This window comes from Heloderma suspectum, chromosome 1 (genome assembly GCF_057233095.1).
Source record: "Heloderma suspectum isolate Gila_16-S chromosome 1, 16-S_ref, whole genome shotgun sequence".
NCBI lineage: Eukaryota > Metazoa > Chordata > Lepidosauria > Squamata > Helodermatidae > Heloderma > Heloderma suspectum.
This window is the reverse complement of record NC_139458.1, coordinates 258,512,659-258,539,102: the sequence shown is the minus strand read 5'-3', so window position 1 is coordinate 258,539,102 and position 26,444 is coordinate 258,512,659. Positions and strand designations below refer to the sequence as shown.

The window sequence follows — 26,444 nt, the reverse complement described above, 5'->3', positions numbered from 1 at the left end:
GCCTTGAGGCCTGCCCTGGGCCCCCTAAGTTAGTCTGCTCCCTTCAGGTGCAGTGGAAGATGCTGTCCCATCATCAGTGTTGAAGACAGATTCATCTGCCAGTCCAGTCGGCTTTTGTACAGGGAATGGGAGAGGTGCCATCTTTGCCTAAGGCAGCAAAATGTATTGGGCCCACCCTGCAGAAAACTAACCAACACATCCACTGCTTGGTTTTCTGTATGCAAAAAGGATGTATATATATCCTCCAGGACTCTCCATGATCAGAGGTACCTTGATAGTTGCTGGGGAATGACAGTGGGAGGATGCTATTTTGCTCATGTCCTGCTTGTGGACTTCCCAGAGGCATCTGGTTGGTCGCTGTGGGAAACAGGATGATGGATTCGTTAGGACTTTGGGCGGATCCAGCAGGGCTCTTCTTATGTCCATGTAATTAAGAGATCCTGTGGAAGTGGGCAAGGTGAAACTTCAGATCTGCTTCTCCATGTGTGAAGTATTGCATATGTGTAAATAAGCACAGAAGAGATGTAGTGCAGATAGCCCGTCTGACTTTCTGCAGCTCAACCCAGGGCAAATACATAGTACTCAAAGTACTATACGTGGTTCTAGTAAGGTTGCCAACAGGACAAAAATTTACAGGCTCATGCAGAATATTACTCTCTTGGCTGCTAGCCAGAACTGGAGGACACGAAGCAGAAAACCAGGCAACAGAAGTGGTTTTAAAAAAATAAATGTTAGTGCTTATCTGTGAACTATTTTAGTGCACTCATGAGACTAAAGCAGCCTTCCCCAACCTGTTGCCCTCTAGATGTTTTAGACTACAACTCCCAGCATTCCTAGCCATCAATCATGCTGGCTGGGGCTGATGTGAGTCAGAAGTACAAAACATTTAGGGTACTACATCAGGGAAGGCTGCACTAAAGCATCACATGGCATTGGTGCAAGCAGAGGTGGATCTTTTCATTTTGCAGGAGACATGTGGTGAGCAGTGTGTGTTTTGTTGACCAGGCAAAAGCTGTGCATAAAAGCCATCCATCATAAAAAAAAAAAAGAGCCCAGGGCTATCCTTCTCAATCAAGCAACTGCCTGTTATTCTGTCTTGGGTCACCCCGTAGCCAGCATAGCATCTATAGGTCTGCTGCCACCCTAAACTGGTAGGCTGAAGGTAATTTGTAATATACTTAATTTCAAATCACATCTGGAAAGAAAAGGTATTATGCTGGCCCTGAACTCTGTGCATACTCAGAACCATGCAGCGTAAAAGGCCAGTATTTTGAAAAACAGACTTTGGACACCCAAGGTAATCACTGCATGCAGTGCTGTTTTGTGCCTGAATATCTCTGGTATGAATCCTTTGGACTCATACTAGTTCAACTGGTTCTCTCAGCAAGTTATTGACAATATGTGATGAACCAGCTTGCAGATATATAGAGTTGAGATTAATGTTGCAGTAATTCAAAATGTATTTTTAAACTCTGCAAATAAATGGCAAATACCTGAGAGGACAGAAATGACAGGTGCATTGTCAATACCTTGTGAAGCAGTTATCCTCTTCATTTTGACCAGCTGATAGCTTAATTTAATCAAGTGCTTAAATATTCTATTTAAACTGTTGGACAAAGAATTCCACTATGGGAGCGCTGTGCAAGCCTGACCTTATTTAGTATTTGGTGCAGCATTCATGATCCTGAGAATCTTATGGTGACAGAGCTTAATTCCGAGTGCCAGAACAGACAGCAAAGCTGGCTGGGGAATGCTGGGCCTTTTCTCCGTCTAAACATGCATAGGGTTGCGCCCTAGATGTGCGTTTAGCAGCTTTTCAGTTTTACCCGTTGTGTGCTCACTGGTCATATGCGCTCCTTAGATGCAGTTTACTAGTATGCAGTGGTGCTTGCTTCTGCAATCCAGTGCACGTTTTACCAGGGGAGCACAGCCTTATTGAACACAGAACTTACTTCCGGGTGAGCCTGCATAAATTCGGGCTGCAGGCTACATTCGCGTTTACTTCTCTGTGACGTGTGCAATCCGCTGGACTTCCCTAGCTTTATGAGCTCTGTATGAATTTCCAAATCTAATCCCGCTCTGCGTTTCCTGAAAAGGTTCTACCACGGGATGGCTCTAACACGGCTGCCTGTGGCCCCGGGAGGCAGTCCTGGGCAGGCTGCCGCGGGTGCCCCGCAATCCCAATTCGCCCCCTCGCGTGCTGCCGCCCCTGCTACGCGGGACGCGCGAAGAGACCCTTCCCGCGCGCGCCCCGGGTAAGCAGCCAAATACAGCGCCTGCCAACCGGCCAACCAGCTGTTTGGGGTTCTCTGGCAAGACGGGTGCCTAAGGACTCTCCTCAGGCGCCTGTTTTCCAGCAGAACCCCAAGCAGCTGTTGTTTGGCGGGCTGGTTGGGAGCAGAGAAGCTGGACGCGCGAGGACAGTTATACAGACGCTTCAGGCTGCAATCCTATCCCGTTTCCTGAACTCAGTAGGACTTACTCTTGAGCAGACAAGCACGGGCTTACCCTGTCAAGCTCTTTGTACCGCATATTTTATTCTCCTGTTCCCCCAGCGCACCCACCCTCCCTCCTCTCTTTCTGGACGTAACAAAGATGGCCGGGACGACGAATCATTCCTCCCGCGTGCAAGAGTAGGAAGAAATGGGGGACAAGAATATTGGGCCATTTCCCCCCCTCTGCCTGCGTAACCCACGAAGCATTTGCTATGCATTTTTTTTGGGGGGGGGTTATTATTAAAAAACCCCTCAAAGATAATCTTTTCCCCACACGAGAAGACCTACGATTGAAAAAAAAAAAACACGAATTTCTGTCTTTTGGTTCTACTGGGGGGGGGGGGGGTGCGCGTGACAAGCTACTGCCAAATTCCTGCCAAGGTAAAAGTCCTGGATGTTTTCATGAGACTTCCTATAAGCAGCATTCGTTGTTGGTTCCCGACTAACGAAATAAAGAGCCCAGAGCTTAAAAAACAAAACAGGAAGTCCGGTCTGCGGGCCAATGAACTGCAGCCCCACGTTTTTGTTTTGTCTGCGCCTCCACGTGTCCTTGCCTAGAAGGCTTCAAGCGCTTCCGGTACGGGGACTGCCTGAGTGGGGTCTTCCAGTGGGAGGGCTGCAGTCAGCTCTGTGTAAGTAGAATCCGGGGGAGGGGGTTCGCTTGCTTCCCTCTGATGTCAACCTCCAATTCGTTTAGGACTCCCCGTTTCCACTACCGCACCCCGAGTCACAAACACATGCTAAACAGGACGTGTGTATTGTGTGTGTGTAGGGGGATAATGGGATGCAATGGGGTTTTTCTCCTTTGCAAATATCGTCATACCGTAGGACAAGGTAGTCAAACGCTTCGCCTTCAGAGGGACGCTGCTATTTTCTTGCAGCAGACTAACGCTGCCAGTCTGGAATTTCTCAGCGTAGCTGAGCTCTGATCACGTGCGAGGGAGAATGTCTTACGCCAATCTCACACTCCTGGGAGAAATGTAATTTAGGGGCCAATCCTATGCATGTTTAGACAGAAAAAAGCCCTACAACTCCTAGTATGGCTGGCTGGGGCACGCTGGGAATTGTAGGAGTCTGTCTATGCATAGGATTGCGCCGTTTTCCTCCTTTTATATCGGGGTGGGGAACCTCATGCCAGTGTGTGTGTAAATCTGGCCCTTCTGGGCTCGCCTCTGAACCTCTGGGGTTCCCCAGATGGCCACGCCCATTCCCCTGGCCCCATCCTCTTTCCTCCATCTACTGATCGTTTCCTGGTCTCCAGGATTTTGTCCCGTTTCCCCCACCCCCTCTAAAAGGTTGAAATGCCTCGCCTAGGGCATAGTTGCTGGCAGTGAGAGCTTTAAGCTAAAATATTATGAGATTTTTTTTAATGTTTGCCCCCACCCCTTTTGCCTTTGGCCCTGGCGCCTTTGCTGCATCCCCCTCTGGAATGCGCCCCCATGCCTCTGATTCTCTGAAATTGAATTCAGCCCTCAGGCTAAAAGAGGTTCCCCACCCCTATTTTATATCAATTTCCAGAGATGTAGCTGTGTTAGTCTACTGTAGCAAAAACAACAAAGATTGTTATGGCACCTTAAAGACAAACTCATTAATTCTGGCATAAGCTTTTGTGGGCTATAGTCCCCTTCGTCAGATGCTTGGGAGTATAATGGAGAGTTTCAAGTTGATATATAGTTTATATTGGGGTTGAGGGAGAGAATTATAAACAGTGAGGTCAGAAGGAAACTGAATATAGGAGGTACTGAGAATGATAGTCACATTATTAACAGCAGTCACAGTGCAGTTGTTGTTCCTTTTGTAGTGAGAAATATTATCTTTTTTTGGCTGCAGCCAAAATCTTGATTCTTCATTGAATGCAGCAATCTTCATTGCTGCAACTTTATAATGTTTGTTATTAATTTTACAGTGTTGATCCAGTGTGTTGGGATCCTTTTCTCTGATTTTGGTACCTCTGAGTCTAATCATGTGGTCTGAAACTCTATGTGTGTGGTGTGGTCGGAGGGATTGCCTTACCTAAATGGCACACCTTGGATATATTATCCCCTTTTAGGAGGTGGGGGGATGATACTTATCCAGGTCAGAATAACTAATAGTACCAACTGGAGTACTGTGCCCCATTCTGGGTGCCTCATTTTAAGAAGGGTATTGACAAACTGAAAAGTATCCAAAGAAGGGAAACAAAGATGGTGAGGGATATGGAAACCAAATCTTATAAGGAAAGGTTGAAGGAGTTGGATATGTTTAGTCTGGAGAAAAGATTAAGAGGCAATATGATAGCTGTCGTCCAAGATTTGGAGAGCTGTCAGAGAAATGAATGGAGTGAACTTGTTCTCTGTTGCTCTAGGGGGTAGGATCCAAATCAACCAATTCAGATTACAAGAAAGGGGATTTTGATACATAGGAAGAACTTTCAGACAGTATGAGCTGTTTTGACAGTGGAACAGACTGCCTCAGAAGGTGGTGGACTCTCTTTCGAAAAGCAGACTTGTGTTTTTCTTATTGTTTGTTATTAGCTGTGGAAAGTATGCCTGTAGATGCAGGAATTCCATGTTCAAATTCCAGCTCAGCTGCAAAGCCCCTGTAACAGGCTTGCAATTAAATATTTTAATCTTCCAAAGTGAGCAAAATCTGTCCTTAGGTGACCAAGTTAATCCACCCCTACCCCTAAAACAATCTGATAGAGCCATGGCTCAGACGGATTCCGGGGGGAGGGACGGCTCGCCTCCCTTCGCCAGCAGGTTCCCACCCGGACCAGCAGGTAGGGAATCCGCCCATCCCTAGCCACCATACATATATACAAACCTTTACTATTTACATATTGTGCATGTGAATTGCCACAGGGCCCAGACATGGACTGGCAGCCAGTGCAGCTGGATAAGTACTGGCGTAATATGATCTCGATGGCCAGTCCCTGTTAACAATCTTGCTGCCCTGTTCTGGACCAGCTGAAGTTTTCGGAATGTCAGTTAAGTACACGTGTATAGATGAAAGTTCACATACAAATGTGAAAGAGGGCATGCGGTAGCAGGGGTTTGAAAAATTCATGGCTCCGGCCAATCATGCAGGACGTATTTGTGTCTTCTTAAATAAGGGCAGTGAAATATTAAGCTTGTTGTAGCAGACATGTTCTATGCTTGGTCTTTAAACTAGTTAAAAGTGGTGGTAAATCCTATGGAAGTCAAGGAGAGGCTATGCATGCACACTTCAAAAGTCTGTGCCATCTTTTGATTACCTTTTCTTCTTCCTGGGGAAACAGCTGAATTGCTAATTATCCCAAAGCCAGATATTTAGACTTACGTGCTCAGTAACATTTGACATGTACCAGGTTCATCTCTCTTGATCCAAGAGTGAGCTTGAAAAGAAAAAGGGAGATCTTTCCTTTCTGGCAAGAAAGGTGTGCCCTCATGACAGCCATGACCACACCCCCTAGTGGTGCCAGCATAGGTAAACTTATTTTATTGTACTCTTCTACACACACACACACACACACACACACGTGTGTGTGAATATATATATTTATAGCCAGGGTGGAGTTCTTGTGTGGCTGATAAGATGTATTAGCCATTTCTGTTTTAGAGGAGAACATGTTAAATGGGTCATGAGAGAAGCATAAACAGCTGAACTGGCCATTGAAATGCTGGGTTGCTATGAGTGTGTTTGGTTTGAGCTATAGTTTGGAACTGTGGAAACCGACTTTAGTACACTGTGAATTTCTTTGTAGTGCCTGTGACGATGTTTCTTTTTAAAAAATTATCCCTGGAGATGAGAATCTTCTTTTGACCTAGATTTGATAAACAGTTAGCTCGCACGTTGCCCAGAAGCATGTGCTTGCCTTGGAAAGGACGCATCATATCTGGCGTCACGATGGACAAGTTTGACTCAATCTGTTTATTTCATTCCAAAGAGTGTGACCAGATTTCTCAGAAGGGTCATTTGCGTGACAGGTGTTGTCAGACCACGCAGCTGCTTATTCGCCTCTGGCAGTTGCCCAGAAGAACTGCTGAAATGTCAGAGCAATCTTCACAGCTTTGATGTGGCTGAAACAAGGAGCCCTTCCAAAGCATCAGCTCCAGCTTAGATTTCCACTAAGCTGTTTTGCTGATCCCATGTCAGCTTTCTGACCATTTACTGCCCATGCTTCTTCTGATTCACGTGCCACTTACTTTTGTCTGGCTAGAATTATTTTTAGAGCCATTGAAAAGGCAAGTGAGTGAGACCTAAACAGTAATTTGACAATAGCCATTTACAGCATGCTTTTATTTAAATCAGCAAAAGAGTTTAATTGAACTAAACACAAGTCAGGCAAACTAGCTGTTACGAAGTAGCTCTCTTTTGAGTGAACAGTACTGACTCCATTTTGAGACACAGCCACAAAGCCAGGCGTCTTCATCCCCAGCAAATGTGGGAGAAAGGCACAGGAATGGGGTTGAGAGCATCATGCAAGACTGGATCAAGCAAGTCAGTTTCTAATAGACTTCCCAAAATGATTTCCCCAAAGGCAAAGGTGGGGGTAAAAATTCAGCAAAACATGAATGTGCTGGATAGCCATAGTGATATCTGGTAAGTAACCTAGTCAATTACCTGCAATATGCTCCCATTGTTGAACTCCAGCCTTGACACCTATCTTTAAGACAGTCATTAATATGCAAGGTCATATTTTGTTAAAAAGTAAGGGATAGTAAGTAGAACTTTTGTTTCCTGCAAGTACACCCATTATCCCCAAACACCCTCTTTTGTTATACGGGTCGGAAGGCCAACTCAGGCTTTATCCCATAGCAAGTAGCACATTTCCTGTTCCTATGAGCAGTGTCTGGGTCATCAGAATTGTGATGTCACTGCCTTTCTCGGAACTGTATAAGAAGCCTCAGTTTGGTGCAGTCCCAGTCCCCTCTTCCCAGAAGGCGGCGAGGGGGGGCATGTTGCTGAAATCACCCATGCAGAGGTATGGTGCCACACTGCTGCTAAAATCATTCTGAGTCTCTCCTCCCAGAGGAAAGGCTCCATGCTAAAATCACTAAGCTCCATGCTTGCCACAGCAAGGTGCCAACAGTGGGTGCTTTGCCTCCCCCAGTCAAGGCTCTCTGCTTTCCTTCCTCTTCACCTGAGACCAGGAATTGCAACACACACTAGTTCCTGCCTGCAGGAAAGGGCTTCTGTCCAAGGAAAGGTATATTGCTTTTAGAGGTTCTTTATGGAAATTGTAGCTCCCCCCCTCCCTGGTTCCCTTCTCTCACTCTCTGTGCACGTGTGTGTTTCAGGCCTTGGGAAGACTCCTTCCCACAGTCTTGAAAACTACCTTTAGGCCTGGAGCTCAGCTTTGCCAAGAATGCAGCTAATTTCCCCACCAAAGCATAACTTGGTGAAGGCTGGAGCATCCCCAATTGGTCTTAAATGTTAAATCCATTTGCTCAGCTAATTCCCCCAAGACCAGCTTGTGTATCTGAATCTTTGTAAACCTCAATAAATGTACCATTGTGGCGTTATCCTCTCCAGCAGGGTCTGAGCGTGAATCTCTTTGGGTGGGAATCGCCTTCTCAGCCACAGACGCTCTATTGCCAATGTCTAAAGATTCCTTATAAGCGAGTATGTCAGTCTCGTTAGAACATGTGCAAGTTTGTACATAGGTCTAACTAGAGCACATCATGTAACATAGCTATGTACTTAAGCACATGTGTGCATGCATGTATGTGTGTGTGTGTGTGTGCACACAACACATGTGGCCCCTGGGCTGGCATCACCTGTGGCCCTCGAGACCAAAAAGATTGTAAACCTCTGGCATAGAGGGACGCACATGGAGTGGCGAGAGGATGGGGACACCCGCCTAGCCAGCCAGATCAGCCAGAAACTGATCCCTAGCCATCAGTGAGGTGAGAAATGTTGCTGCCAGATCTGAGGTGAGAAATGTTGCTGCCAAATCGCCCTTACACTGATATAATTCCTAGACTGAGGAATCATGTGAACATATGAACCTGCCTTATACTGCCTAAGACCATTGGTCCATCTAGCCCTGACAGCTGTGACTGAGAGCAGCTCCCCAGGGGCCTCAGGCAGAGAGGGGTCTTTTCCATCCTGCTCCCTGAGACCCATTTGGCTGAAGCAGGTGGGAACTGAACCTGGGGTCTTGTGCATGTGAAGTATGTGCTCTACCAAGGAGCTATGGCCCCTCCCCAGTCACCAGAAGATCCACTTAAGATAGGGGTGGGGAAACTGTGGTCTTCCAGATGTTGTTGGACTCCAGCTCCCATCGGCCCCAGCCTGCATGGTCAATCGTCAGGGATTATTAAGAGAGTTGTGGTTCAATAACATCTGGAGGTCTGCATGTTTCCCACCCATGACTTCAGAGAACAACTTGTTTTTCTCTCTCGCATGGAAACTGCCCTTGTGAGAGTTTTAACCTTGCCTCCATCAAGGAAACCAATCTTGCTCTGATCAGAAAACTGATATTGTCTAGTTAACTAGTAAGTATGAGGCAAAGGCCAGGTTCAGCAGCATGCTGTAAAAAGGTTGCACACAAAAGGCACTAGTGTCATAAAACTCGAGTCAATAATGTATTTAAAAACAATACCTTTGGTTTGTGGCTATGGAATGGATGTTCCAGATAATATTGAGCCTGCTTCTCATGGTTGCCAGGCAGAAAGCAAATGTAACTGCCTTATCCCAGACTAATTGCAGATATTGTTGTTCTCAAATGTGAACAACAATATGCCAAAAAGGGGCTCTCCAGTGCAGTCTTCTCTTAGACCTGGCTGCATGTCATTGGCATTGGTGCACCACCTCGTTCTCTCTATGTTCGATCTTCAGGGGGAGAGTGCAGTTGCTTATGTAGCCAAAATGGTACCACCCATGCACAAAAAGGGGAGGTATCAGCAGACTTGAGGGAACCCTGCAGTTTGCAGAAGTACAGAGATTTTTTTTTAAAAAAAACCCTCCGGTCCCGTCCCCCCAACATCCCAGTGAGGACTGAGCATGTTCAGTAGCCATGGAATAATGACTGACTATTGTGAGAGTGGGGTGGGGGGATGGAAAACCTGGAAAACGGAATGGAAAGCAGTGGCTGGAATTCCGAACAGTGCAGCACTGTAACTTTTTGTTGTATGTCCTGCTTATTTCTGTATATTCTCAGACACAGAGGTGACTCACATAAATATAACCCAGGATACATCTTTCTCTTATTGTTCAGACCGGGGATCCCCGCACTTCTAACGGGTGTTAGCCATCTCACGCTTCTGTGACACATTGCCCCCAATATTAGCTTTAGGATACCTGTGAACCAATTGTGTGCATTATCTATCTGTCTCTGTCTGTCTATCTGTCACCTCCCTGATCTTTGTACCTGCAGTGAAGAAAGTGCTTATACCACACTTAGGCTGCAGTCCTTTATGCACTTACCTGGGAGTTAGAAGAATTCAAAAAGGATTTGCTTCTGACATGCATAGGATTGCACTATGACTACTTTAAAGCATACATCTTTTCTGCTCTGAGATTGCTCTTCATGTAGGAAATGAGGTGGCACTCAATAAAATGGCTGAGAACAGAGAACCCACAACACCCCCCATTTGGCTATGCAAAGCAATTACTCTTGAGTAGTTCCCAGAATAACTGCTTATCTTATGAGCCTGGCTGTTTTCTTGATTAGTATGGCTGGACTTTTGCCTAATAAACTTCAATGGGTGATAAGGAGATTTTTAGTTGTTTTTGTTTTCAGTGGTTTTCAATGGGCTTTGTTGTCCTGGATACTAAGACCTAGAATCTCTCTCTAGCCTTTGGAAAATGTAGCACCCATCTGAGTTGGCAGGAGAGATGAGATAGCTAGAAGGAGTTTTTGCCATTCGAATAGGAGCAGAGAGAATTGGACAGCAAGCTGTGACTTGGCTAAAGATAAAGCCCTCGGGACAGGGAATTTGATCTCTTTGGGAACCTGATGCAGGATTAGGTGTTGTGCTATCTGCCTTCAGGATTTGTCTGTCCCCCAAAGCACTCTGCTTGTATATTTGTAAATGGACATTACAAAGGCAGCATAGGTCTCCACTACACTTTCTTTTCCAAAGGAAACAAAACCCTTTAGTGCTGCTCTTTACTTTCAGGCACAGCATACCTAACACAGTATTTCCCATCCAGAGAAAATCACCTACTTTGCATTTAAGACAAATTCAAACTAAAATATTTTGAGATGGTATCGCCATGTGAACAAGCCCATAGTGAGTTTAGTAAGTCTGTCAGTCAGACACCGGTTTATGGCCCAGTCCTAAAACACATTTATGCACAATGGGAAGACCTACTGAATTCAGTGGGATTTACATCTTGAAGTGTTTAGATGGCATGTTAGGCTTATGTGTCATGAATAGGAGAAATTTGGCAAATTTTGCCCTTCATGTTTTCTTATTGGTGGTCTAGGTTACTCTATACAACAGGGTTTTTTATTTTGTGTGTGTGGGTATCCCAGCTTGTCATGCATCAGCCAGAGGACTTATGACACACCCTGCCTCCCTGGAAGAACATCATGGCAACAGGGAGACCAACCTGGCCCCATACATAAATACATTGACTAGAGAAGAAACTTGCTTTGCCCCTCTGTGCTAGTCAGAATACTCAGCTCCAACTGATAGTTGCCCTGGGACTGCAGAGCTGAAGAGCAGCACACTCTAGCCTCATCCGTCAGCAAGGGTTGTACACTGCCTTGATGGCTTTTTAGCAGATAAGGCAGTATATACATAATCATGATGATGATAAATAATAGGGGCCAAGGGGTACTGGGAGGCTGTATCCCCTGTGTCCCAGAAAAAACTTGATGGCAAGCAGGAGACCAGGCTGGCCCCCTACATCAGTCAGAGGAAAAAACAGCTTCAGGGAGCTTGTTTCCCCCTTCACTGTCAGAAAGAACACCTATAAGAACTTTGTAAATAACCCTTAGTACCTGAGACTGCATTTTTCTTTTTCCCTCCCAATCCCTTTTGTGTTGTATACTTTAGATTGTAAGCCTGAGGGCAGGGACTGTCTTCTTATTAATCTTGCAAGCTGCCCTGGGAGCTTTTTCTTTTTTCTTTTTGGCTGAAGAGTGGGATAGAAGTGCTTTAATAAATAAAGTTATCGGAAGATATCAAGTGTCAGGAATAATGTATTCGAGCAGGAGCGCAGAACCTCTGGCCTCCGGGCCTAATATCAGGCTGAAAGTCGACACTCTTGTACTAGGTGATGCTGCGCTGGCTATTTATTTCATTTATTTCTTATTACATTTATATCCCACCTTTATTCCTTTTGCAAGGAACTCAAGGTGGCTTACATGGTTCTAGGAATGATGGTATTGTAGTCCAACACATCTGGAAGGTGCCAGGTTGGGGAAGCTTTTCTAGAGTGTCTGTCTTGGTAGCTTTTTAATTGCTAGTTTGTTTTCTATTTGATTTGTTTTACTGTGACATTAGCTATCTTAAGGACTTTGGTGCTGAAACAGGAAGGTGGGATACAAATCGCACAAGTAAATACAAATGCAATTAATATTTGCCTTTGCTTTAGTGGCACTATGGAAGACAGCGGAACAGTGTCAAGCTGTCAGTCAGAAGAAAGCAGCTTGCTAGACATGCCGTGTTTCATAACTGCAGAAAGCTTTCTGTTGAACCCCAGCCCTGGGAGGAATGACGAGATCCTTCATTCTGAAGATGCATTTGTTTCACCAGCATTCACAGCATTCGACACAGGTAAAGTTACCCCCACTGTTATTACTCTTTTTACCATGTGTGCTTTCCTTTGTCAAGCATGCCTGGCAGGAGAAATGCCATACATCTGGAACTCTAGACAAAATGTTCCCATGCCAGGCGGGAGTTTGATATATGCACCTCTGCATGAACACAAGTGACTGATTTGTCTTTTTAAAAGCTGGGCTTGCCGTGCAGTTTATTCCAAGCTGTAGGATTGCAGTCCTGTCTTGAATGATGTCACCTTCCACAAATGCCTGTGTCACTTAACTACTTACGGAGTCATTTGTCCACTGCTGGCAATAGTTACCTTTGAACATTTTTAGGCCTATCTAATTCAAAGTGTTCTCTTTCTGGGTAGAGATTGTATCTCTTTGCATCTGTGTTGAATGTATTGTGCTTTCCTATGAATTGATAATATTACTTGCAGTTTTAAAAAAAAGTTTGTTAGAGAAGAATTAATGTACAGAAATTAACTGCAAAACATACATCCCATAGAAGTTATACTATCTGATCTTACTTGTTTTGGTTTTTTAGGAAGCACTCTCATTATTTTAGTGTAGTGCTGGTACTGAGTTGAACAAAATATTTTCAAGCCTGATGGGCAGAGCAGGAAGCCTGAAACTCAGCTGTCCAATGTTGTGGGCAGTTCTGAGGTTCGCTAACTAGAGAGCATCATATTTGGATCTGGGGTGACACCTTCCTTCTAGTCATGCCATTCTTAATACCACAAGGTGTACCCACTTCGGACGATCAAATCCTGGCTTAGTAAGTTAGGATATGCACAAGTTTTGTGCACCCACATGCAGCCACTTTGCTCCCTCTTATTATTTATTACCCAAATTTATATACTGTTTTCCTTGGAATTATCAACATAGTGAACATCCAATGTCATTGCCATCAAAGTAAAACAATAAAACTACAGAGTAATGAAGACATATTAATCAGCAATAAAACTACACACTCTGCTGTGCACCACAGGCCAGAGCTGGCTCGGTTACACTTCTGGGAAAGCCTGTGTGAAGAGATGGCTCCCACTTCACTCCTTCCTTCACAGGACTGGGGAAACAAGCCAGGAAGCTGCAGTTAACCATAGCTTGCCATTATGTCTGAACTAGGCAGTTAGGAGTAATGACTTCTCAAAAAGCCAGGATATATCGACATGGTTTGAAGTTAACTTCTGAATCTGAGTTTGTTAAGTTGGCATCCGAATTCTGGCTTGTTTGGAAGCCATTCACCTTAATTCCTGGTTCAGGTGTAATGGGAAGCTATTCGCCCTCCTCAGGCCTTTAAAAAATGTGTAAACATGGAGAGCAAATGGGGACACATATACCGGCCCTGGCCCTGACTCCGACTTCTCTATGTTGACGGGAAATGTCTGAAGAGGGACTGTAACGTATTCACTGAACGTGGGATTATGGATCCCTCCTGGGATTAGGAACCCTGGCACTCCTACAGGACTCTCCAGAGCGCTCATCTCATGGCTCTTGTTCTGAGAAAGGGCAGGCTGAACTTATAGCCCTTCCTGTCCAGGGGGATCCAGTGTCTAGTCTAGGTGCCGGAGCTGCCTGAGCAACATGGTCTTGCTGAGCTCTGGCTTGTTCCAGTGACCTTTGGTTGTTCTTCAGTCCTGCTTCCTATTCTGTCCTTCAGTCCAGACTTCAGCCTTTGTCCCTTAACTCTGATTTCCAGGCACAGTTCCTGGCTCCTGGCTGCACCCTAATAGCAAATTAGATGGGAGAAACACGGGGGGTGGGGGGAAGGGTTGAACACCTCTGCCAGTACTGCTGTTCCACAGCTGTTTTTAATGTTTTTTAAAATCATGTGTAGGGTAGATAGGTGGCACCAAACTATAAACACAAATGCAGTTTTGGCAACTGTAGGAATGATAGTTCAAATAGATTAGTGTGGACCAACTGCAAGTAACTCTGCTGGCCACTGACTGCATCGCTTATCAAGCTAAACAGTGCCATGATTTACTTGTTGTGAATTTATCTGGACCATTACTAGATGTAAAAGTTGAATAATCTTCTCTGGTTTTTGCTTTTTTAGTGTTAAGTAGTCAGAAAATACCATTTTACACTGTGTAAAACTGGCAGATCTACACATGTTCTGTTTTTCATTGTACTTTGGCTAGAGAAGGACAAAGATGCAACACAGAATTTCAGGAAGCCATAAGAACCTAGTGATTATAGTGGAAGGTTTAGCACATAGAATTTCCCCTCTAATTTTAGCAGTGGTGGATTTTTTGGTGTGTCCTGTGGTTTTCTCTGAACTTCAAGGACCTTTTGGTGAGTCATAAACCTGGAGAAGTCCAAAGAGGTTTGACTGGATATACTAAGGTATGAGGGAAAAAAGATTTCTTACCAGAAGTTCCCATACTTGGAAATCATGCAGGATGTTGCAACAATGGGAGGAGGGCATTCCAGCCACGTGGATGGTTCTCTGGGGAGAGGCTTCAGGAAAGTTTCATACTGACAGCCCTCCTGCCCATTCTGTCTGGCTGTTGGGATAATCTTACTATGTATGTATAGATGAGGGGTGGGCAGACTTCATGTATGCAAGATCTATTTTGTTTTTTTACTAAGACCTCCTGAGATCCACGAACCAGAGCTTGGTGCAAAAAACATACACTTAGAATTAAAGAATTCTGAGCCCAAGAGTACCAGAACTGAATGGAGCTTACAGTCCTGCCACACAAACATCTACTCCTAGTTACCCCAAGCTTTGAGTGTCAGAAGTCCTTGCCACTCTACTGCATATCACCCTGAGATCTGCCAATAGAGCTACATCTATCTTGCATTTGGAGCCCTCAGATCTGATGTTTGGAGTTTGTTTTTTTGTGGTGTAGCTGGGAATTTTGTTGTACTACTGCTGATTGTGAGTTTGTTTAATTTTTTTTATCATATGATACTTGTGGTTCCCCTTGCCCCATGCTTCAGTAACACTATGGTGGCATACATTCCCACGTGAAAGCATCCCTGCTGTCCCAGCCACACTCTGTTTCACATTCTTGAAGTCTCTTCTCTACCTATTTGTTTTATTTATTATTACATTTATATCCCACCTTCTTTTCCTCTTGCAAGGAACCCTCCTCCTCTCCATCTTACATGGTCCTCGTCCTCTCCATTTTTATCCTCACAACAACCCTGTGAGGTAGGTTAGGCTGAGAGTCAATGACTGGCCCAGAATCACCCAGTTAATTTCATGGCCAAGTGGGGACAAAAACCTGGATCTGCTACCTGACTGTGAGCTGCCTCAGGGTGCTTGGCACAAGATGGTGCGATAAAAATTGTTTTAATAGTGAATTTTAAATGTGATTTGTATTGTTACAATGCAACCAGTTGAAACGGTTTCTAATAGTGTATTTAAATCTGATTGCTGATATTGATATGTGAACCGCTTGGAGAGATGCGCCTGATCTCGTCTGATCTCGGAAGCTAAGCAGGGTCAGCTCTGGTTAGCACTTGGATGGGAGACCACCTGGGAATCAGGCTTCCTTCACTGAGCAGGGGGCTGGACTCCATGGTCTTGTAGGCCCCTTCCAGCCCTGTGATTCTATGCTTCTAGAATAAAAGTATTACTAATGAATAAATAAAATACAAATCTATATTATGCAGTTGGAGAAAAGAGGCTGAGAGAAAGTGACTTTACCTAAGCCTGTCTCTTAGCTGAAGTGGGATTTGCTTGGGCCCAATGTCTTTAATGAACCATATTGGAGGTCATAAAGGAATCCTCCCCCACAGCTCTCATGGGCTAGCAATCTTCATCCTTTGTTTGGCACACAGAGTAGTCCTGCGGCCTGCTGGCTCTGCCATTTGTGCTGATGGCACCTCCTGTTGGCAGCTCACCTGCTTTCTGATTGTGGTGGCAAATGGTATAGGCTGGTATTTGGAGGGCTGAGGTGTTGAAACTGGTAGTGATATTTTCAGAATCACATTTCCCTGATCAGCTTAATGTGTGGACAAAACATCTGCTCACAGTTCTTGAGATCCACAGCCACAAGGTTTCAGCAGACTAAATTCCCTCAGTTGGCTCTCTCTATGTTTGCGTGACAGGTGGCTGTTGCACACCAGTGTGGTGGTGTGGTTAGAGTGCTGGACTGGGACTTGAGAGATCTTGGTTCTAGACCCCACTGGGCCATGAAGCTCACTGGATGATTCTGGGCCAGTCATTGACTCTCAGCCTAACTTACCTCACAGGGTTGTTGTGATGATAAAAATGGAGAGGACGAGGACCGTGTAAGATGGAGTGGAGGAGGGTTCCTTGCAAGAGGAAAAGAAGGTGGGGTATAAATGTATTAATAAATAAAACAAATAGGTAGAGAAGAGACTTCAAGAACGCGTAACAGACTGTGGTTGCGACAGTAGGGATGCTTTCACATGGGAATGTATGCCCCCATAGACTGTTTCTGAGGCTTGGGGCAGGGGGAACCGCAAGTATTGGTCAGAATGTGTGGCTGGTAAGCTGGCCTGATTCTTGGCACAACTTTGTTTAGAAGTTAATAACATAAGAATAGCCCTGCTGCATCAGACCTAGGGTCTGTATAGTCCAGCATTCTGTTCACGCAGTGGCCAGCCAACTGCCTGTTAACTATTGGCTACCCTATGATTGGAGTACTGCTTGAGTGTGCATCCTGCATATTAGGGATACTATCCAGGATGGTTAGGGAGAAACTAAAATTGAGTCTGGCCTTGTGAATTTTCATTCTGCCGAGCTTCCTCATTAATAAGCTATCACACCCTTAGTTTATTTTGATAAATCAACGAATCCATTGGGTGGGTGCACTATGACTTGTAACAAGAGCTCAGAGAGGGAGAGAGAGACTGAGAGTTAGTGCAATCCTATACATGTCTACTCAGAAGTAAGTCCTACTTCCTACCTGGTGCTTACTTCAAGGTAAGTAGATATAGAATTGCAGCCTTAGAGATCCAGCTGTTGGAAGCAATTGGCTGGAGAGGGAATAGGAACGGGCAGCCGCTGGCCTTGTCCTGTCAGAATGGTTAATAAATCTGTCTTCTGGCCAGAGCAGGAACATTCCCCACCCATGTTTGGGTCCTTGGCCAGCAAATCCATAGAGGCAAATGCAACAAGGTATGGGTGGCAAGTTGATAAGGTTCGTGGTGCAACTTTGTTTACATGTTAGCTATTGGATGAGTCAGCTTACCCTGTGACTGGAGTACTTCTCTAGTGCACATCCTATATTAGATGTGGATCTAGGACTAGGCTGTTTTCCTTCTGAGTAACTCAGAGAGAGAACTTATCACAGATTTTATGTTCACATTCATTTCTGATGGCCTCTGACAAAATCTTTCTGCTTTATTGGCTATTCTTAATTTCCAGATCTAGGGAGGAGTATGTTTCACAGAATAATACATTATCTAGTCCCTAATAGTTCTGCTATGTGTTCTTTGAGCTTTCTTCATTGCTAAACAGACAGCTATTGTAGATCCTATGCATGTTTAGAAGCAAGTCCCACTGAGTTAAGTGGGGCTCACTCCCAAGGAAGGGTGTAAGGGGAAGGGCTGTAGCACAGTGGTAGAGCCCCTGCTTTGCATGCAGAAGGCCCCAGGTTCAATCTCTGGCTTCTCCAGGTAGGGCTGGAAAAGCTCCTGTTTGAAATTTTGGAGGGCTGCTGAAATTCAGTGCAGGCAATACTGAGCTATATCTGACTCAGTAAAAGGCAACTTCCTATGTTCCTAAGTGTGCATAGGATTGCAGCCTGACAGTTTATTTAGAAGTCCCCCTGTATTCAGTGGAATGGCTCACTAGTAGGTGTGTTTAGGATTGCAGCCTGAATGACCTAAATATTAGGAATATTTTTACCCCAAGTCACTTTTCATAACTAATTTAGCTCAATAGTCCATCAATACATCTCTTTTATTTGAAAGTGTTGAAAAATGTAGTTTGCTAGCCCCTGCTGATTGAAGTTCACTATAGATTAAAGTGGATTCTTTCACACATGAAGCTGGCTCAACCAGTTGCTTTGTAAAAAAAAAAAAAAAAGGAAAAAAAATCATATATAAAAGAAACATCCACAAGAGGGCTCTCAAAGAAATATTTACACAATAACCTGATTTTCTGGACTCCCATGTGGGAAGTCTTAATTCTACCTCTCACCATAAAGTACTATTCTGTGTCACTGTTGCAGGCTGAAATCTGATATGATTTCTAAAATGCCATTTTCTAGATGCAGTGCTGCCTTGATTTTATATTTTTAAAATTGTTCAGGACATTTTTTTGAAAAAAGAAACCTAGCTTTCCTAAACTTCCTCAGTCTTGATCAGTATTTTGGACATGTTCTGTATATCTTTACTACTGTATATCTGTGTTTTCTCCTTTATTCTCAGTTACCCAGTTAATCCTCTTGTGGATTCATTTCATGCCCATGGCTCAACATTCCCCTGGTATTAGGGAAGCAGTTAGTAAAGGCAAGATGTAGTGAAAACTATCAATGACGACTAGTCGTGATGGCTATGTTAATACCTCCCATATCAGAGGCTGTATGGGCTTTTCTACACAAGGCATTTATTGTGTGCCTGTCATTCCCTGCTCACAGTTGTTTATTGGTTCTTTAAATGACATTGTAACCCTCCAGTTTCATTTCTGTGTTTAAAGAGCACTTTTGGTGAGGTTTTTTTTTTTTAGAGCAGAGAAAGTGTGGTATTTAATTGTAAAAGCCAAAGAAAATTTTTGTACTTGTATATTTGCACTATTCAGCTATACCGCAGTGCCACCTAGAGGTTATGTAGTGCAAAAGCAGGAAAGGAAATGCTCTTCGTGTACTGTTCAGATCTCAGTTCTCTGACAAAACTGAAAAGTAGATAACAGCTGATTAACAGCCTTGGGTAGAAAAGCTCTATACCTCTTTATACCAGTTGTTGGAGAACATGAGTGAGAGGGTGCTGTTGCATTCATGTCCTGCTTATGAGCTTCCTGTAGGCATCTGGTTAGTCACTGTGGGAACAGATTACTGGACTAGATAGGCCTTCTTAGGTTCTTAGTTTATTATATGTCGTGTCTTTTTTGCTATCTATAGAATTTCACACTCTTCCTGTTTATGTCTGTCAAGTTCCTTTGTTTGAAGCCTTTTAGAAGGATTGTTCAGTTCTGTTTGGCCACTTACACTGAGCATTTAATCGTATTTAAACCTTCCTGTGTGTTTTGTGTCATCTGTGGACACATGCATCCTAGCTGTTTTGCATTTTTTGGACCTCTACTTACTACTTTTCTATACAGTTCTTCTACACACTTGTGAACAGCTTCTTTTCTACATTTTAACCTTGCCTCCGTGTTCAAAAGTGCCTGTTTGGTCACAATTATAGGCATGATGCAGCTCCCTTACCTGATTTCTCTTCTTTTTCCATGACCATGGGCATCTGCTGCACTGTCTGGTGAGATTGATATGTGTTGTGTGTGTGTGGCGGGGACGGACGGACGGACCTGGTCTGTTTGTCCAATGCTTGACTAGTTAGTTTGCTTTTTCAAAAATAAAAGAAATATTGCTATTTGTCCAAGTACTTGTTCACATTGTAAAGAAAAAAGAATACCTTGGTGAAGTTGACAAGGTTCCTCCCTCCCCCCACCTCCAACCTTGTCAGTTTCACTGGAGACTGAAGATGGAAGTGATGGAGATGACAAGGCTTTCCCTTGACCTTTTCAGTTTCACTGGAGACTAGCAGAAAGGAACAGGGAGGGTTGGCATTGCATCCAAGTCTAGTTACAGAGCAGTAGGTGCCTGTCTGGCCCAGGTGTTGTGATATTTAGCCTTGTATTCTGTCTTAGGGGCAAATTACTTTGTGACTAGCCACGTCTTCCCTTGCAGTTGTTGTGTGGTGGTATCCATGAAAGTTTTGAAATGTGCCCACAGGCCCAGAAAGCTTGCCAGCCCTGGCATAGGCTGTATCTAAGGTGTGATCTTTGGTAAATACATTTAAAGGCCATGGGTTCAAATTTTGCTTATTTAAGAGGATGTTATGTGCACTACTAGTAAATGATAAGAAAAAGAAGCTTTTATTCATGTGTGCAGTAAGATGTTCCCATTGTGGTTCAGTTTCATAAGTTTTTATTTCATTTTCTCTGCATAACTTAAACCCACAGTCCTGAAAATATATTTGTTTCTGGAAGGCAAAGTGATGCATTATCATATCAGTTGGGATTTATGGATGTTCATCTCCAACGGAATGTCTTGGTATTCTGAATTTTAATCATCATCTAGTGTAACATGGCTATAGACTCCTGTGGTCCTGATACAAAAGATATAGCACTCTCTCAGCAGGGAAAGAGTGTGCCTCTCTTATCTTCTTGCTTTAGCCACCATACCTGCCCATTAGTGCTTATCACTTAACGACTTTCTGGCTGTCTCACACTGGATTAATAGGAGTTGCTCTAAAGTCCAATAACCAGTTTGTTCCATATCACAGACTAATCCAGAAAATTCAGCACTGAGTGATGCTCTGGTTACTGGTCTGCCAGATTTTATCCTTAGAACTTTAGCCCTGGAAGTAATAATAATAGAGTATTTTAAGCATAGGCAGAGCACCTTCCGGTCATCACTGAGTACAACCAGCGCTCACATTCTTGACAATAAACAGATGAACTTCCAGAAAAAGTTGAGCACCATCACTCTGGGGACTCACATGATGGAACGCCTCTCCCGCTTCCCCACAATCAGTCTGTTATGCCAACACTTCCCTTCTGATGATTGTCACTGCTGGTGATCACTGGGACTACCTGTTTTATGGGATGGCTGGATTTTTGCATTCCTCCTCCCTTGGGGCCTAGCAAGACCCTTTCCGTTTATCAATCAGTGGTAGAGCCCATGCTTTGCACGTGTAGTTTTCCAAGCTCTCTGCTGCAGCTACCATACCATCCCCACTTGCAAGATAAGTCAACGGTAAGGATGAAGAGGGTACTTGGCAGGGTGGGGTGGGGGCTTCATTTTCCAAGCTCCTCGTATTGGTTTACAACATTGGCCAATCTCTTCCTGATTTTTTTTTTCCAGAGAGAAATCTGCTTATTTCTGGGGCATTTCAAGGGGAGACTGGGGGAGCTCACAGATCCTGATGTTAAACAGCAGGAGGGACAAAATAGAGCCTTGTGGAACACCATGACATAACTGCCATGGATCAGAGCCATAGTCCTCTAGCACTACCTTCTGGAATCCAGCTATCCAAGTAGTGCCCCTAATTGTCAACTCAAGTAGCTGCTCCAGAAGAATACTATGGCTGATGTTATTGAAAGCTGATGGAAGGTCCAAGAGAATTAACAGGGTTTTGCTCCCCCTACCTCCCAGCATAGGTCATCCATTACGGCAGGGGTGGGAATCCCTAGGGCCACATGTGGCTCTGCCTGATTTCATGTGGCAGAGAGCCACGATTTAGCCTAATTTCAAAAGTTCTCTGCATGCAATAAGTTCAGATCTCTGGCAAGAGCAATCTGTCCCTCCCCAGGCAGCCTGCTGCTTGGGAAGGAACAGGGAGAGAGAGAGGGAGGTGGCAGAAAGAAAAAAGGGGTGACCGACCCACTTTTGGCCCTGGCCCTGCCCACAACTGGCTTCGGCCACACCCACCACTGACTTGCATTACCTACAAGGGAACGTGGTCCTTGATGGAAAAGAGGTTGCCCACCCCTGCATTAGGGTGACCAAAGCTCTTTCAGTGCCCAAACTAGGCCAGGAACCAGCTGCTGCCCATCGGAGTAGCCAATACTGGGTTAATCTATGGCACTCTCATATGTATTCCCCCATTTCCATGGATCTATTTGTCCCTGTGCCCAGGACAAGAACTTACAGAAAAATTTCCTGCCTCTCCTGTCTTTTATTTCTAACTGAATTACCGTGAGGAGGTTTGAATTTGATTTTCTTGAAATAGTTTTTCTTTGGGATAGTCAGAAAATCTCTTTTTTAAACCAAAGACATTCTAGGTGCTGCAGCCCTCGATCGTGTTGAGTTTTAAGAAAGGATAGCTGACTTTGGCGCTTCAGGAGCCAATTTGGGCTAGAATTTAGAAGAGCTGCTGTAGTTTACTTTACTAGATTAGAATCTGAAAAACACAGGATGTTCTTGCAGGGGAAGAAATCTCATTGATATGCTATGTAGGTTCCTTTCCGAAGAGTGATATCCTTCCTTCAGGAGTGAAGTTTATATATTGCTGTAGGCAAGAGTGGAAATACATTGAACGGAGAAGCAAAACAGGAAATTAAATTCTAATCTGTAAAGCTGAACCGTGTAGAGTATCATGCTGTTAAAATAGAAGAAGCCTTATGTTTCATTGTAGTATCTCCAAAGCAAAATAAATTCAAAGCAGACCGGGCAGTATGGATTGCAGGGGACTTGTGTGAATTTAATGCTGTTGGTATCTTTTGCCAGCTACTAATGATCTGTGGAGATTTTTCAAAGGATTGAGACAGACTGGGTTTTTTTTTATTTTTCAGTCCTGCTGAATATATATGATTCCTCTGTCTTTTGCTGTTTGCAATTTATAAGGTTATTGAGACGCAGATGGTTTGATTAAAATGCATCTTTCTTTGAGTAAAATTGAACTTGTCCACTTTGTGCATCTGATGAAGTAGGTTTTCCCCCACCAAACCTCGCACTGCAATAAATTAGCCAAGCATTTGTGCCATGGGACACTCTTCTGAAATAATAAAACAAATCTTTATGTAGATGCAAGTCCACTGAGACTTATATATGCATTTGCGTTGACACATCTTCAGATTTGTAGCATGGGCTAAACCATGGCAGGTTGTCCTGTGAAGTTAATGATTGTTACTAAGAATTTAGATTGCTCAGACTTAAAAGTTTCTTGATCTTACAGTTGCTGAAAGAGCCTTAAAATCATGGCTATGGTATCAAAGGATAGATGGATGGACGGACGGACGGACAGACAGAGTCAGGCTTTGCTGCATATTGGTGTCCCAGGATAGACTGAGAAGTGATAGTAGGATCAGAGCCCCCAGGTCAGGAGAGAGCCAGCCATCATTCAGGTATGGACTTCAGTAGGGGTGGGCAACCTGTGGCCTTCCAGATGTTTTAGCCTACATCTCCCATCATCCCTCACCATTGGCTATGCTGGCTAGGGCTTATGGGAGTTATAGGCAAAAACATCTGGAAGGCTACAAGTTGCCCATCCCTGGGCTAAAGGCAAGCAGTGCACTCTAATGCTGGCAGACAATCATGTTCCAGAAGCAGAATGTGGGGCAAGGTGGAGAGGAAATGGTCTGCAAGCGCCTTCTTGCTAGGAGATGAGTTTTTTGAGACTGAAAAGCAGGCTTTGGGGCTTAGGCTTTCTAAGGCGCAGAGTCATGTGACCAGGTTCGGAGTTAGCTGGTGGCACGTGTAATGCTGCCTAGGTGTGGTGCCTCTGGATAGCCCACTTCGCCTGCAATTCTTTCAGCAGGCATACTGCCCCTGTGGCGCAGGAGGTTAGGTGCTGGAGCCTGGCTGGTGGGAGTTCTGGTTCAAGACCCCCTGGTACCTTATACTATGCTTAATGCTTTCAGTGGCTTTGTCCTCCGCTCTCTGCATGGCATTCTAAGGTCCCCCTTTCGCGTCTGTCTCGGGTCACCAGAATCGTTGCAGAAGGAATAAGGAAAGAGCCTTTGGTTTGAAATCTTTGGTTTGAAATGGCAGTCCAGGAGGGAGAAGGGACACACACCTGTGTTGGATGCTGGTGATGCCTGAGCCTCCAGAGTCTGCCTGCCACATGAGACAAGATTGTGAAATACTTAGCAGTATACCTGTGGATGGCATGATACCTTGGCTTCAGTCTGCAAAGACTAACTGAAGTCCCTCCGATACTGGGACCACACAGTCAGTCTGCTTGGGAAACCAAAGGGACAATAAATAATTCAGTGCTTTGATATTAAAAGTGAATACCCAAGTCACCCTATTTGAGGCAAAATAGACAGGAAGCTGAATATACAATGTTGTTTAGTTTGCTTGCTTATTAAATTTATATTTCACCTTTCCTCCAAGGAGTTTGAGGCCCCATACATGGTTCTCTTCTCCATTTTACCCTCACAAGAGCCCTCTTACATAGGTTAGGCTGAGAAATACTGGCCTCTAAGGGCACAATCCTATGTATGTTTAGAAAGAAAAATGGCTTACAGCTCCCACCATTCCTTAGCCAACCATGCTTTTTTTTTTTTTTTTTGGTCTAAACATGCTTAACTCAGCTTTTCCCAACCTGGTGCCCTCTAGATGTTTTGTACTAGCATGGCCAGTCAGGAATGGTCAGGAATGATAGGTGTTGTAGTCAACAGGTTGTGGGGAGGCTGCTTTAATCACTACTCTACAGTGGATCTAAAGCTATACAGTTGTATGGCTGGTGGATATTTTAATAGCATTTTGCATTTATTTAGTACCTTTGGAGTGTTCCAAGTGCTTGATACACACTATATTCTAATGATCCTTACAGCAGCTCTGTAAGGTTGTTTACTATTAGTATCTTCATGTGGCAGATGGGGGAGGCTGAGGCTGAGTCATAGCAGCCTGCCTAAGGCCAACTAGTGAGTACAAGGCTGAGGTGAGATTTGAACTGGGAACTTCCTGATTTATGGCTCAACCTCTTAGCTATACCAGCTCTAGTTAATAATAAATCATTATATCAGCCAAATTTGTCAAGACAGTTATGGATTTCTGCCTTTCCTCTTTTTTTCCTGTGCTTTAATCTATGTGTTTATAATGATGGAGAAAATTTAATCATCTTTTTAACTGTTGTTTTATGTAAAGTCCTTACATGAAGGAAATCTAATGGATCACCCAACTTCTGAGTGTTTTTAAGCCTTTAGAGGAATGTCAGCAAGCTGAATAAAGCTTGGAAAGGAAAAGAAGTGGAGAGGTGACATCCCTGGAAATGTATCTGTTTTACAAAATCAGAGTTTGTGCCCCTTGGCTCATCTAAGCTTAGCGGTTAAGAATTCAGTTTTTCGTTAAGCTGACTTGATGTGGGAGCGTTCTTTGATGTTGGCCTTTCAAGCTTTCTATGTTTTCAGTGCAAAATCCACACGGCGGTTATTTTTAGGTGATCTGCTGAGACTGTGCAATTTAGTTTCTGCCTGTTTTTGCAACTGAAACCAGGTTTATATTCACTTTTTTCTCTATCTAGAAAGTTACTGCAATTTATTTTTCAAAGTAGCTTAATATACACATTTCATTTGTTGATTAAATGACACACACCCAAGAATAAACAACCAGGGACTGCTCTAGATGCTGAAAGGGGACACGGGGGAGCCCTCGGAGGGATCATTGACAAGGTGTTGGGAAGCTCAGCCAAGGCCATGGCATAGGTGCAACACATGAATTTGGCCTTTTCTGAAAATGGGTGAGAGCCAAACACTTGCTACTGGACAAGACTACATTTTGATGTAGCCCCAGCAGTTCTTGAATAACCCTTCCTCATGTTGCATTGTGATGTCATTGTGTGACATAGTATGGCTGGAAGTAAATCAAAAGGCAAAGCTCAGCCACTTTGGGACTCCCCTCCAGACACCCCCCCCCAGCCCAACGAGGACTGAGCATGCTCAGTGGGTATAGAATGCTGACTGTTGTGGGGTGGGGAGAAGGAGGGAATGGAATGGAGTGGAATCCTGAATTACAGCACTCCACACACTGCAAAATTTCATTTCAGGTCCTACTTCTCTAATAATGATGGCCAGGGAGACAGACTTGCTTTCCCCACTTGTGGTTGTCTCTTCATGTGTGCTCTGAAACACACCGAAGATAATCACTTTCTTTTATGTCAGTCCCGCCAGATCGGACAAGGTGGTTATATAATCCCCGTTCCCTTTTCAGCATTAACCACGATGTTGTATTAAGTCTCTACAAAGATTGCTAATCATAGTTAGGTTTTAATGAGGGATGGAAGCTTCCATTTAAAACACAATGTTTTGATATTAACTTCACTGCAGATACAATGCTACATCATGGTTACTGCTGAAGAGGGAGAGGGGGAAGGTGGTGAAATTTGAGTAGGAGAGGAAGAGTAGGAAGGAACCCATGGGATTAAGAGATCAAGAAACATTAGATCTGCACTGGGCCCTAATACCAGTCATGCATCATTGCAGTTACTTTAAAAACACACACCTGGAGATTAAAACAAAAGAATTTGTAATCTCGGCAAAATGCTACCTTGTATGGGAGTTCCCCTTTCTCTCCTCCCCTCTCCCCACTGCAGCCCACCTCCCCCCAGGATATATTTTGGAGGATCCTCCAACTCTTAAACATGTGCAGGAGGCTGCACAGGGGAAGGGGAAATTA

The 26,444-nt window shown here is 44.2% G+C and overlaps 1 protein-coding gene across 2 annotated transcripts in view; it reads left to right on the top strand.

The window, feature by feature from the left end:
• Nucleotides 1-3,047: 3,047 nt before the first annotated feature.
• The window catches only part of CHGB (chromogranin B), a 127,803-nt gene continuing 104,406 nt past the window's right edge, over nucleotides 3,048-26,444 (top strand). For both annotated transcript variants that reach the window (XM_084825290.1, XM_084825297.1), the window contains exons 1-2: nucleotides 3,048-3,127; nucleotides 12,006-12,187. In XM_084825290.1, the coding sequence (XP_084681416.1) occupies nucleotides 12,013-12,187 (175 nt within the window). In that variant the 5' untranslated portion in view covers nucleotides 3,048-3,127; nucleotides 12,006-12,012. The remainder of the gene's footprint in view (nucleotides 3,128-12,005; nucleotides 12,188-26,444) is intronic.